This window comes from Panicum virgatum, chromosome 8K (assembly GCF_016808335.1).
Source record: "Panicum virgatum strain AP13 chromosome 8K, P.virgatum_v5, whole genome shotgun sequence".
Taxonomy (NCBI): Eukaryota; Viridiplantae; Streptophyta; class Magnoliopsida; order Poales; family Poaceae; genus Panicum; species Panicum virgatum.
In genome coordinates this window covers 5,675,680-5,688,287 of record NC_053143.1, presented here as the reverse complement: position 1 = coordinate 5,688,287, position 12,608 = coordinate 5,675,680, and the positions used below count along the sequence as shown (strand labels likewise).

Below are 12,608 nucleotides of genomic sequence, written 5' to 3'. Positions count from 1 at the left end.
CAAAATCATGCCACGCGTAGCAGCGTTCGTGGAACAAAAATCGACTGATTAGCAAACAAAATCCAGTTGACTTTATACACACAGATGGAACGCACTACGTCCGTGGCATCCTCTCATGCCACGTAACCTTGTTTTGGGAAGAAGAAAAATTGATTGAACATGTTTTTTCTAATGATGTTATTTGCTCGTGCCACCCAACAAAAATTGTCCATCATCCATAACATGCACAGTTTCAGACTTAGCTAGTAGTGAAATGGACACATCAGTTCATTCATTTGCATTTTGCATTTGCATCCAAAATAAAGTAGGGGACACCAAATTATTTTCTTCTATTTTCTTCTCGGTTCAAAACCCACACTAAAGTCATTCTCCGTTCAGCGTACTGTTGTGGGCCAACCACGCTGCACGCATCTCAGTTACTGCTGACCAAAGCTGGATTATTAAGGAGGATGAGGTCACGATGCTTGTCATTGATGACCTTCCTTGGAGTGTTGTTAAAGTCACAAAACCACTTGGCTGACTTCTTCATGGTCCGCTTGAAGCCGTTGTCGCGATCGACGTAGACGATGCCGAAACGACAAGTGTAGCCCTTAGCCCACTCGAAGTTGTCTAGAAGAGACCAGGTGAAGTGCCCGCGCACGTCCGCACCAGAGCTGCAGTGCAGAGACACAAGCCAATTATTATCATTGCGTGTACACTTTCTTTTGAGAAAAAATCATTGCGTGTATGCATAGAAAAATGTCTGGACGAAAGGTAGGTTTATAATAGCGTTGATCATTACTCTATTGACTCTTTGACGACTGCAATGTGGCGCTGGAGGTAATCTAGCCTTAAACCATCATCCAATGCTTCTTTCTTGGATAGATGGCCATCATCAAAATCCGCGGTCCCTGCACAATCAAGTTAAATCCAATCCATATTAGTGAAAGGCTCTTGAGGAAGAAATGTGAAGATATAGTGGTTGGGAGTTAACTGAAATTTAGTATGGACCAATGATTGAGTGATTATAATTAACCAAAATGCAAAAATATATAGTACCATTGCACAGCATGGATATACATTAATACTTACCGTTCTCAGTGATGTAGATGGGTGGGTTTCCATATTTGTTCTTTATGATCATAAGAAGGTCCTTTAGGCCTTGTGGGTACGATCTAATCCATTGATATCCAGTCTGCAAATTGAATTCAAAATGTTTAATTAATTGTCAAGACTGGCATTAGAAGAAAAGGCAACATATTTGTATGGTTTTATTGTAGAAAACAAACATTTGCCGGTGTGTATACATGCCACCTCACGTTATGTTTGTATAAGTTTAGCCATGTTTCTCTGTGTAATGTTCATATATATAGTTAGAGTTTTGGTGATAATATAATTTTGACTTTCTAAGAATAAATTTTATGAACAAACACAACTATATAGTTGAAGATACATACTTCAGGACCGATATGATTCCCTTCATGATCAACAACTGCTTGAACAGAAGAATAATAGTGCATGATTAGTGAGCATGTTTTTATGGAAATCTGAAACAGTAGGGTTAGTAGGCGACTTACATTTGGGTGTCGCATAGGGATCTTCGGTGTTCACCTCTGGCGAGAATTCTGGAGAAATGTCGACATGCTCACAGAACAAGGATGTGTAGTAGTTGAGCCCCATCATGTTGTAGGAACCCACCAATTTCTCTTTCTCATCATCTTTGAAGTACGGTAGTCGATGCCCCAACAATGATCTCATGGAGAAGGGGTATTCACCACGATATATTGGTTCCATGAACCATCCTAGGCAGAAGTCAATGGATCTTTCTTTGGCTTGTTCATCGAGGAATGTATTTGCATATGGCTTATAGAACATTGAATCGATCGCCAGCCCTATGTGTCCATCTTCACCCTACAGTTCATCCGTGTATAAAGATAGTAGCACACTGCCAGTACCTATCATTTAGGTAGGGAGGGAGGGAGGGAGAGAGAGAGAGAGAGAGAGAGAGAGAGAGAGAGAGAGAGAGAGAGAGAGAGAGAGAGAGAGAGAGAGAGAGAGAGAGAGAGAGTCTTATGGTGTATGTACCTTGTAATACTTCTTGTACAGATCAGCTACCTCAGCATGAGCTAGAAGGATGTTGTGGCCAACACGGTATGGCTCAATGAGCGAGTCACCACGTGGGATGGCACACTTGTGCCCTGGTGAGCACCTCCCAGGAGCATGCTGCCCCGATCCATAGGCATATGAACAAAAGTTTTGAGGCTCATTAAAGGTGAACCAGTGTTTCACCTTGTCGCCAAAATGCTCGAAGCACACCCTGGCAAAGTCTGTGTAGTCTTTTCTGCAAAATTGCAAATAAATCTGAATGATGTTCAACATTAAGAAATAGTCATGTTAGTTAATTAACACTTTACTGAATGACAAAAGAACAAGGTATAGTTTGGGATCTACAGCCACAAACTTTTTAAATTTTGACCATAGTCCAAGAACGTATTTAATAATATTTTATTTTATTAGTGTTATAAATATTTAAACTGAAATTAGTGATGACACTACTGAAAAAGAACATTCAAAAATACTAGTGGGTATTTTTGTGGTGGATGCCAAGCCCTTGAGGCTATTAATACTGGTTTGTGACACCGACTGGGATGTCTGTACATTAGTCACATCAATTGATACGAAGGTATATGCATTAGTAGAGTACTCCATGGATGAATTTAAAACGAAAATCATATCTTTTTGAAGTTAAATCATATATACAGGTGAGATGGTAAGGACGTTACACGCGAGGTAAAAGGTTCTGAGTTCGAAGTCTATGCACCACACATGCACATATTTCACACACCTCTTCCCATGCTTGGAATATTTTCTTTTATAATTTTTTGGATGTCTGGCCCTAATACTGGTTGGTAGTATCAACCAGCACTAAGGGTCCTTTTAGTCCTATATACCGAAATAGGTTGCAAATCCGGTACTATTGAAAGTTACGAACAGGTAATACATGTTCTCCAGTGGTGTCAAATATTATAAAGTTTGGTCTTTAAATTGATATTCTTTTGCTTGTTGGGGTGAGAGAAACTAAACTAAGTAATATTATATGACATATTTTGTATTATTCCAATTGCATACTTACATAATCCTCGGATCTCTGAAGCTGCCATACTTGTCCTCCAGTGCTTGAGGAGTGTCCCAGTGGAAAATTGTTACATATGGCTCTATGCCTGAGTTGCAACAGATAACTATTGAGTTGCGTAAACTTTTGTGCATTGCACTAATACATTCTTCCTCAATTAGTTAATTGTAGAATCAAGAAAAAATGGTTAGCTATAGTCAAATAATATTGTCACCATTCTCTTTCAACGTGTTGATCAGGTTTCTGTAGTACTGGAGGCCATTATAGTTTATCCCACCTTCGAGCGTCCCCTCTGAAAACCATAAGCATGTGTCGAAATTAGCACCAGAACAATCTAACATACCCTACTCTGATCCTGGAGAACAACGGCATTGCTGTTAACTTATTCATCGTACAAAACATATTGGGTTATGTTTGTACTTACTTGGCAGTATTCTCGACCAAGAGATTGAGAACCTATAGGCGTCCATGCCCATTTGCTTCAGCAACTTGACATCCTCCTGTCGTCCACAGATGCTGACATCATAAATACTGATACCAGTATGAACTAAAGCATGCATGCTTAGAAGTCTACATTCCCAAGTTTTTGTCCTAGAAAAAATTCACATAGATTCAGGGGTACATGCATATTTTTCCTGCCTGGTTAAGCCATCCTAAAAGTCCTGGAAGTCGTGTGGTACTTACTTCATACATATGGTAGGAGTTCACTGCAACATCCCCATTGCTTCCATCAACTATCCTCTCTGTATATTTGTACACATAAAGAATGACATCATGTTGGTAATACTAAAAAAGTACATGTTATTAATTGTTGGTACATATACAACTTACATAAACAAAACAAAAATAACTTTACCAGGATAAGTGTGGCAGAAGTGGTCCCAAGTGCTTGGCCCCTTGCCATGCTCATTCCAAGCACCTTCAATCTACATATATGACATATATAAAATATTTTCTTGTGCACATCAAACAAACCAATACTACTTAACATGCATTCAGACATCAATATTTCTCTCTCGATATTAGTTATCATTGTAAAACTTAAGGAAATTTTACTTATAATTAGCAACACAGACGACATATACATTATCCTTGCTGCTAGAAACAATACTTGGTATGCTGAAGTGGCGGAGCCAAAGACGAACTCGTCGCTGAACCAGTCCCTCTTTGGGATTTCTGAAGGCGTCAGATATTCTACAAGCTCGCCGCTCCAGGGTAGTGATCTAACACTAATAAGGTCACACCTTCTTTTACTCTTCTCGTGCCATGACAAATTGCCACCATTGGGTCCTATGTGGCTTCTTAGGCCAGGACGATGGGCAGTGTGACTTATCAGGGCAGAAGCAACCAGAGCCATTTCTTGGTAGCAGGCTAGAGGTTTTGAGCTGCTTGAGTATGGTTGCCCTTTTATGATAGGCTGATGCGTCTATTTATAGACGGGGTCTGTCAAAGGAGTGCTAGGATGGAAGTGAGGCTATGGCATCGAAAGATATTTGTTTGGACTGTACGGAGATCACACATGCTGGTAATCTGTAATATTAATATAATAATATTAAAAGAAGCCACCACGTTCATCAAGAAATTCTAGAAATTACCATGCGCTAATCGGAAAACGAGAAGAATATACACTGTTGGATTTTGTGAAGAACTAACAGTCAAAAATAACCCAAAGAGTCCATATCAACAGCTATTAATTTTATGAATTAGTAATTGGCAAAAAAAGAAAATTAGTTGCGGATTCCTATTTGCATTGAGAATAAATATAGCCAAATAAAGAATTCTAGCCAAACACAGTAATAAACAAATAAATATTCGGAATTAAAATTAAAAATATGGTATTTCGATTTTCATCTAGACCATTACTTTGTCTTATTTCAATACCACATCTTGTATATATTCACACAAGGAACCTTGGACACTATTCAATACCAGAACCATTTGCAGGATTCATGAGTACAACTCTCATTTAAACAGCTATGGAAGGAGCCAGATGAGTTTAAGTATGGCAAGCAAACGTTAGATGCTGCCTATGCCCAATGCACAACTGAAATGGAAGGGTGAATTTGCAAGGCTGAGGATCTCACCACTGGTAGCTGCTAAAAATGTCGATTATTGTCACCACCCGGCCCGTCTGTAATGATCCTCAATCAAATGCAAATTCACCCTTGTCACCATTAATCGACACTATTCAATACCAGAACCAATCGATATCGTCTGCAGGATTCATGAGTACAACTCTCATTTAAACACAGCTATGGAAGGAGCCAGATGAGTTTAAGTATCGCAAGCAAACATTAGATGCTGTCTATGGCCGATGCACAGCTGAAATGGAAGGGTGAATTTGCAAGGCTGAGGATTTCACCACTGGTAGCTGCTAATAATGTTGATTATTATTGTCACCACCCGGCCAGTGTGTAATGATCCTCAATCAAATGCAAATTCACCCTTATCACCATTAATCGACACTATTCAATACCAGAACCAATCGATATCGTCTGCAGGATTCATGAGTACAACTCTCATTTAAACACAGCTATGGAAGGAGCCAGATGATTTTAAGTATGGCAAGCAAACGTTAGATGCTTCCTATGGCCGATGCACAGCTGAAATGGAAGGGTGAATTTGCAAGACTGAGGATCTCACCACTGGTAACTGCTAATAATGTTGATTATTATTGTCACCACCTTGCCCGTGTGTAATGATCTTCAGTCAAATAGTGTATACAGATAGGAATTGGATGGACACAAAAAAAAAAGAGAGGAAGCAACAAAAAGTGGACCATTTTTGGCCGTCGATAACGAAATAGGCCACAATTATATTGGTTGTGGATCTAGGAAGAAGGAGCGACATGTAGTTTAATTTGGGTACACACCGTTGCCCAACTAGAAAAACAATAATGGGTGCAAGCTCCTCCTCAACCTTATTGGTGACCTGACGGAATGGATACATGCATGCCACGGTGCTAATAGGGATGCTGCTCTGATGTTCTGGTGAGCATAAAGGCAATCCTGTTGTTATCATTGCATGCATGCCCTGGCCTCAAATATGATGATTAGGCTGATGTGGACACAAGCGATGAACTCAGCTACGAAACACCAAGGATACAATCTCGATCTGGGTTATTTAGACAAAACAATGTTTAGAATTTTTTTTTTGCGGGTAACAATGTTTATAAGTTTGAAACAAAAAGAAACATAAAGGAGCTCACATGCGTTAGCCTGAAACCAAAAAGGAGCTCACATGTTAGTGTGAAACAAAAAAAGAGCTCACATGTTGTACGGGCGCCGTTGCTACTTAACATAGGACAAATGACGTCGATGGCCTGAACGAACAGGACACTGCAAGTCCTTGTACACGACGAGCGATGACTTTGGAGCTAGCGTACCTAGCTATATGTTGAGGGAACACGAGTTGCTAACGGTCGTTTTGCCGTGCATTATTGAATCTGACGTGGACGTGCCACGCACGAACTAACAAAAAACCCAGCTACACGTGTAACATGATCCGGTACATAATACATTCGTATCGGGTTCAATGCATAACGATATACATACATAACTTTGGAATAAAATGACGAAAAATAGTATTTTAATGGTATGGTTAATAAATAGCTAAATTTGGGAATAAAATAATTTAAAACTAAGTAAAATTCAATATGAAATTGCATGCAAAATAAAGAAATAAAGAGTCTGGCACGCATTTGTATTTGCGATGCATATAATATGTATTTCATGCCCACATTTTTTTCTTTTTTTATTTAATTCATCATTAGTGACACTGGTATGCAAAACACAACACCAATTTGGGTATGTAGCCATCACCTACCCAATACATTAGTAACGTGTAAATTCTACAGCCACTACTGGAGAAATGCTTATCGGTACCAGCACTTTAGTGCTGGTCACACAAGAGCCGGCACTAATGTGCTTGCACAATACACGACGGGCATGTTAGTGCCGGCTAGCCTCTTTGGCCGGCACTAAAATGTCGCCCCCCCCCACGGTCAAAACCCCGCACGCAACGGTCAGAAGCCAAGTTAGTGCCGGCCGGGTATTCTAGCCGGCACTAACTTGGCACGAGGCAACTTAGTGCCGGCTGAGGGTTCCAGCCGGCACTAAACGGCTCCACTTTGTGCCGGCTAGACCCATTGGCCGGCACTAAGTTGCCCTATATATACTCTGCTCCCCTTCTTCTCCAGCCCGACCCAACCATTTTGGCCGAGCTCCTCCTCTCTCCCATGGCATTTTAGAGGGGAGGTGCTGCCCATTTTCCTCAAAATTTGTGAGGAGTTCACCCATCCAAGTGCACCAAAGGTTAGTAGCTTCTTCCACACTTCTTTCATAGTGTTTATTTTTTTGTTTCAGGCTTTCTTGATAAAGAAAATAGTGATTTTAAGGTTGAGGAAAAATGAGCATAATTTTTGGATTTGTTCATTAATTTGAGCAAAGTAGAATTAATTTGTTACTTTTTAGAGAAGGTTTACTAGATATTTTGACTATGACACATTTGGAGTAATTTTTTTGAATTATTTCACGGGGACATGTGTATATGTTATTATGCAAAATTTTAAGGATTTTAAGGATGAGGGAAAATGAGTATGATTTATCAATTTGATCATTAATTTGAGCAAGGTAGAATTGATCTGTTGCTTTTCAGAGAAGGTTTACTATATAGTTTGACTATCACACATTTAGAATGATTTTTTTGAATAATTTCTTGGTGACATGTGTATATGTTATTGTGCCAATTTATTTTGCTATTTAGTTTATGTTTACTAGATAGGTGGCCTATGACACATTTACAATTTTTTTAATTACTTCATAGTAATTTGTTTTAAGGGATAATGAGCATGATTTTTTTAATTTGTACATAAGTTCCACAAGAAATAAGTTTCGCCGATAGTTTGCATATTCTAATTTCTTTGGATAATTTGTGTTGGATGTTGAGACATTTATTTGTGTTCATTCTTTTAGCGACAATTATGCCAATTTGAGATATGTAGAATTGATTTTTTTTATATGGTAATTAATTACAGATGGACCGGCAATGGATGCATGGAAGCCGGAGCACCTCGGCGTGGATTCAGGGTTTAGTTTCTTTTCTCAAGGCGGCAATGGCAAATAGGTCGCCAAATGGTTTAATGTGTTGTCCATGCAGTATTTGTGAAAATAAAAAGGAATTCTAGAAAAGAGATACTCTATTGAATCACCTGGCCTTGAATAGTTTCATAAGTAACTATAGCCTTTGGACCAAGCACGGCGAAGTTGAAGCTTATGATGGAAGATAATGAAGAAGATGACGGTGGTGATAACAATCTTCCAGATTGGACATGGGTTCATGAAGCAGGTGTCTTTCAAGATGAACCAATGGACGAGGGTGAACCAAATGTTGCACAAGAGGAGCCACCTGACGAGCTAGGTCAGGCTTTGCTTGATGCACAGAAAGACAGTGAGACTGTGAAGGAGGCATTAAAGTTCGAGAAGATGTTGGAGGATCATAAAAGGTCGTTGTTCCCTAGTTGCAAACTGGAGCAGAAGAAGTTGGGTACCACGCTGGAAATGCTGAAATGGAAGGCAACTAATGGTGTCACTGATAAGGGACTTGGTGAGCTATTAAAGATTGTAAAGAACATACTTCCTGAGGGTAATGAACTGCCATCAATAACATACGAAGCTAAAAAGATGGTTTGCCCTCTTGGAGTGGACGTGCAGAAGATTCACGCATGTCCTAATGACTGCATCCTGTATCGCGGCGAATACGAGAACTTGGAAGCATGTCCTGTTTGCAGCGCATTGCGGTATAAGATCAGGCGAGATGATCCAGGTGATGTTGATGGGCAGCCGGTAAAGAAGAGAGTTCCTGCAAAGTTGGTGTGGCACTTCCCTATAATACCACGTCTGAAACGCTTTTTCAAAAACAAGGATAACGCTAAGTTGATGCAGTGGCACAAAAAAGATCGCAAGGAGGATCACATGATCAGACACCCAGTAGATGGGTCCTAGTGGAGAAACCTTAACCGAGAGTATCCTCAATTTGACAACGACCCAAGGAATATAAGATTTGCTCTAAGTGCGGATGGAATGAATCTGTACGGTGAGTTTGGCAGTGCTCATAGTACATGGCCTATGACCCTATGTATGTTCAACCTTCCTCCTTGGTTGTGCCTGAAGCATAAGTTCATCATGATACCGGTGCTTATAGAAGGGCCAAAAGAACCTGGCAACGATATTGATGTGTTCCTGTAACTCTTGATGGATGATCTCTTACTGCTCTGGAAAGAAGAAGGTGTACATGTGTGGGATGAGTATAAACAGGAGTCCTTCAACCTCCGAGCTTTGCTTTTTGTATACATCAATGATTGGCCTGCACTTGCAAAACTTTCGGGACAGTCGAACATGGGATATATGGCCTGCACCCACTGTTATGAAACCGATAGCATTTACTTGAAACACTGTAAGAAGTGCGTATACATGGGCCATCTCCGATTCCTTCCTACCAATCACCCCTTAAGAACCGAAGGGAAGCATTTCAAAGGAGAGCCGGAAACTCGTCCTAAGCCTCTGTTTCGTAATGGAAAGTGTGTGTTCTCGATGATCAAGGATGTGAAGGTAGTATTTGGAAAGGGTCCCGGTAGCCAACCTGTTCCCAAGGATGACCAGGGACATGTTCCAATGTGGAAGAAGAAGTCTATATTGTGGAACCTACCTTATTGGCAAGTCTTATAGGTTCGCAACGCAATTGATGTGATGCATCTGTCGAAGAATCTTTGCGTGAACATACTAGGCTACCTGGGAGTGTATGGTAAGTCAAAAGACACATTGGAAGCAAGGCGCGACATGTGGATGCTAGCTAGACGACAAGGCTTGCAACCCGAGAAGAGAGACAAATGACGCCACTATTTAAAACCTGCCAGCTATAATCTGAGCAAAGAGGAGAAGAAAAGTATGTTCAATTGCTTGAACAGTATCAAAGTCCCATCTGGGTACTCGTCAAATATACAGGGCATAATAAACGTGAAAGAGAAGAAAATCCAAAACTTGAACAGAGGAGGTCATTGAGTTTTGCGTTGACTATCTTCCTGATCTCAATCCGATTGGGCTCCCCGTGTCACACCATGAGGGGCGACTAAAGAGAAAAGACACACTAGGAAAGAAATGTAATGCGAATATCCCTTGTGGTGAATTCAGCCAAGCAAACTCCACGGTTCTTCAGAATTCATACAAGGTGGCTCCATATATTGACGAGCACATGAATATTATATGGTCTAAAAATCCACAGACAAATCTTGCTTGGATTACACGCCAACATATAAAAACTTTTGACGGCTGATTCATATGAAAATTATTGGGCAACAACACAGTGGATCAAGAACTTCAATGGCTGGCTAGGGGACCATCAATCACCGTCCAGCAATACCAAGGGTACGAAATCAATGGGTATAAATTTTACACGAGTGCTCAAGACAAAAAAAAGCACCAACCAAAACTGTGGTGTCCGTATGTGTATAGTAAACAGTAATGGAGAAAAGAACAACTACTATAGTGTCATAGAGGAGATATGAGAACTTGAATATGGATCCATAGTTGTCCCTCTGTTTCGTTGCGAATGGGTGGCTGGAGGAGGTGTAACGAAGGACCGGTATAGGATGACCATAGTTGACTTTAAAAAGATTGGATATAAAGATGAACCATTTGTTCTAGCCAAGGATATGACACAGGTGTTCTATGTGAAGGATATGTTGAGCAAACCGAAGAAGAAGTCGGATAAGACCCCTGAAGTAGACAAGGCTGGAAATGAGCTGAAACGGCACATAGTTCTTCCAGGAAAAAGAAAAGTTGTTGGAGTTGAGGATATTTCGGACAATTCGAAAGATTATGATCAGATTGATGACCTTCCTCCATTCTCAGTTGACGTTGACCCTAGCATCCTCTTATCTAAAGAGGACACACCTTACTTACGCTGTGATCACAGTCAAGGCACTTTCGTCAAAAGGAAGATTATCAATATTCCAGTAGATAATGATAACTAGGAAGGTTGGCGCGCTATGCGCGCCTATAGCAAAAGGTTTGATCTAAAATAATAACAAAAATATATTATCGTGTGCTACAGTTAAAGCAATATCATGTTGATGCATTTTAACAATGTGTTGATGTATTGAATGAAGTCTGAAAGTTACAGTACATAGGTATAGTAGTTTAAAGTCCGAGAGCACGCTAAATGTATGGATATATATATTTTTAAGAATTTTTTGTTTTATGTTAGTAGGTACGGTAGGTGGATTGATTTACATTTATTATTGATTTTGGTAGGGTAAAAGAAAAGATTAGTAATTTATAGTTGGTATAGTTCATGGATTGTCATACAATTATATTTTGCGAGTTTACGAAGTGGAATTAAAATCCGTTAAGTAGTATGGGCTAGCACATGTAAATGTAGTGTATGAAATATGTTTATTATTTTCGTGTAAATAAATAATTAAACATATTTTATGAGTGGACTCCAATTAAATATTATGTGGGTACCATCTAGCATACAGGACCCACATGGGTTCTGCATAAATAGTACATGTAGGAATTCATTTTTTGTATGTTAACAGATATAGTTGATGGATTAGCTTGCACTAATTATTAATTTTGGTAGAAAAAATGATAAGATTAGGAATTAATGGATGATTCAATTATATTTTGCGAGTTCACAAAGTGAAAACAAAATCCAATAAATAATAGAGGTAAATGTAGTATACAAAATTTTTTATTATTTTTGTGTATAAAAAATAACTAAACATTTAAACACGTGGGGCCCACATGTTTTTATTTTTTTATTTTTTTTATTTTTTATTATGAATTATAATTTTATTATTATTTTTAATTATGAACAGTACCCCGGCCCCACGTGGCCACGACTCACGAGAGCGCGCCGATTCTTGGAGCGTTAGCATATGTACTCAATGAGTAGTAGTTTTATATAAGTTATATATTGAATTCTCTCAATCAGTAATGTAATGTAACGCACCGCATCATATTTATCTCAATTCTCGATACTATTTGTCCAATTATGACACAATATCATCTTCAGATAATATTATATTTTTGCATGGGATAAATATTATTTACGTTCACTAATTTTGCATTACTAGAAGAATTGAAACATTAAATTACAAATAAATAACCAAGTAATATGCGAATTGATTACATCATTGTATAGGCTACTATTGAAAAGTTTTTTGAATATTTTTGCATGGATCAAAATGAAATGTTTTCGATTTATTATGAAAAACAGAAACATATACACATATAAACCCTATAAGCTACACATAATTAATGATGGTTGCATATTCGTTAATTTACTTCAATTACTATTATTATTGTGTTGATATAATTAATAATATGCTAAAAAAATTAAGACAGAATTTTTTCTATATTATTCTATTTTTTAAGCCTATTACGAATAATTTTTTGTGATATTATTGCAAATATTAAAAATTTAGGGTAAAATG

The 12,608-nt window shown here is 38.7% G+C and overlaps 1 protein-coding gene across 2 annotated transcripts; it reads right to left on the bottom strand.

The window, feature by feature from the left end:
- Positions 1-211: 211 nt before the first annotated feature.
- Positions 212-4,565, bottom strand: LOC120643696 (avenacosidase 2-like). Of its 2 annotated transcripts, XR_005663131.1 has the most exons (13): positions 4,224-4,565; positions 3,969-4,038; positions 3,797-3,855; positions 3,537-3,612; positions 3,327-3,404; positions 3,113-3,200; positions 2,065-2,320; positions 1,557-1,890; positions 1,437-1,471; positions 1,072-1,174; positions 782-890; positions 363-653; positions 215-319 (listed from the first exon to the last, which is right to left on the bottom strand). XR_005663131.1 is itself a non-coding variant. In XM_039920152.1 (12 exons), the coding sequence occupies exons 1-12, from the start codon at positions 4,467-4,469 to the stop codon at positions 413-415; spliced, it is 1,695 nt and encodes a 564-aa protein (XP_039776086.1). In that variant the 5' UTR covers positions 4,470-4,565; the 3' UTR covers positions 212-412. The 2 variants fall into 2 exon arrangements, 1 of the variants encoding a protein (XP_039776086.1); XM_039920152.1 differs by having other exon boundaries at positions 212-653.
- Positions 4,566-12,608: the final 8,043 nt, after the last annotated feature.

Coding starts and splice junctions, on each gene's coding strand:
- LOC120643696 (XM_039920152.1), bottom strand. CDS start 4,469: ATGGCTCTGGTTGCTTCTGCCCTGATAAGTCACACTGCCCATCGTCCT. Junction 3,856..3,968: donor CTTCTGCCACACTTATCCTG/GTAAAGTTATTT, acceptor ACAAATATACAG/AGAGGATAGTTGATGGAAGC. Junction 891..1,071: donor CATCTACATCACTGAGAACG/GTAAGTATTAAT, acceptor TTGATTGTGCAG/GGACCGCGGATTTTGATGAT.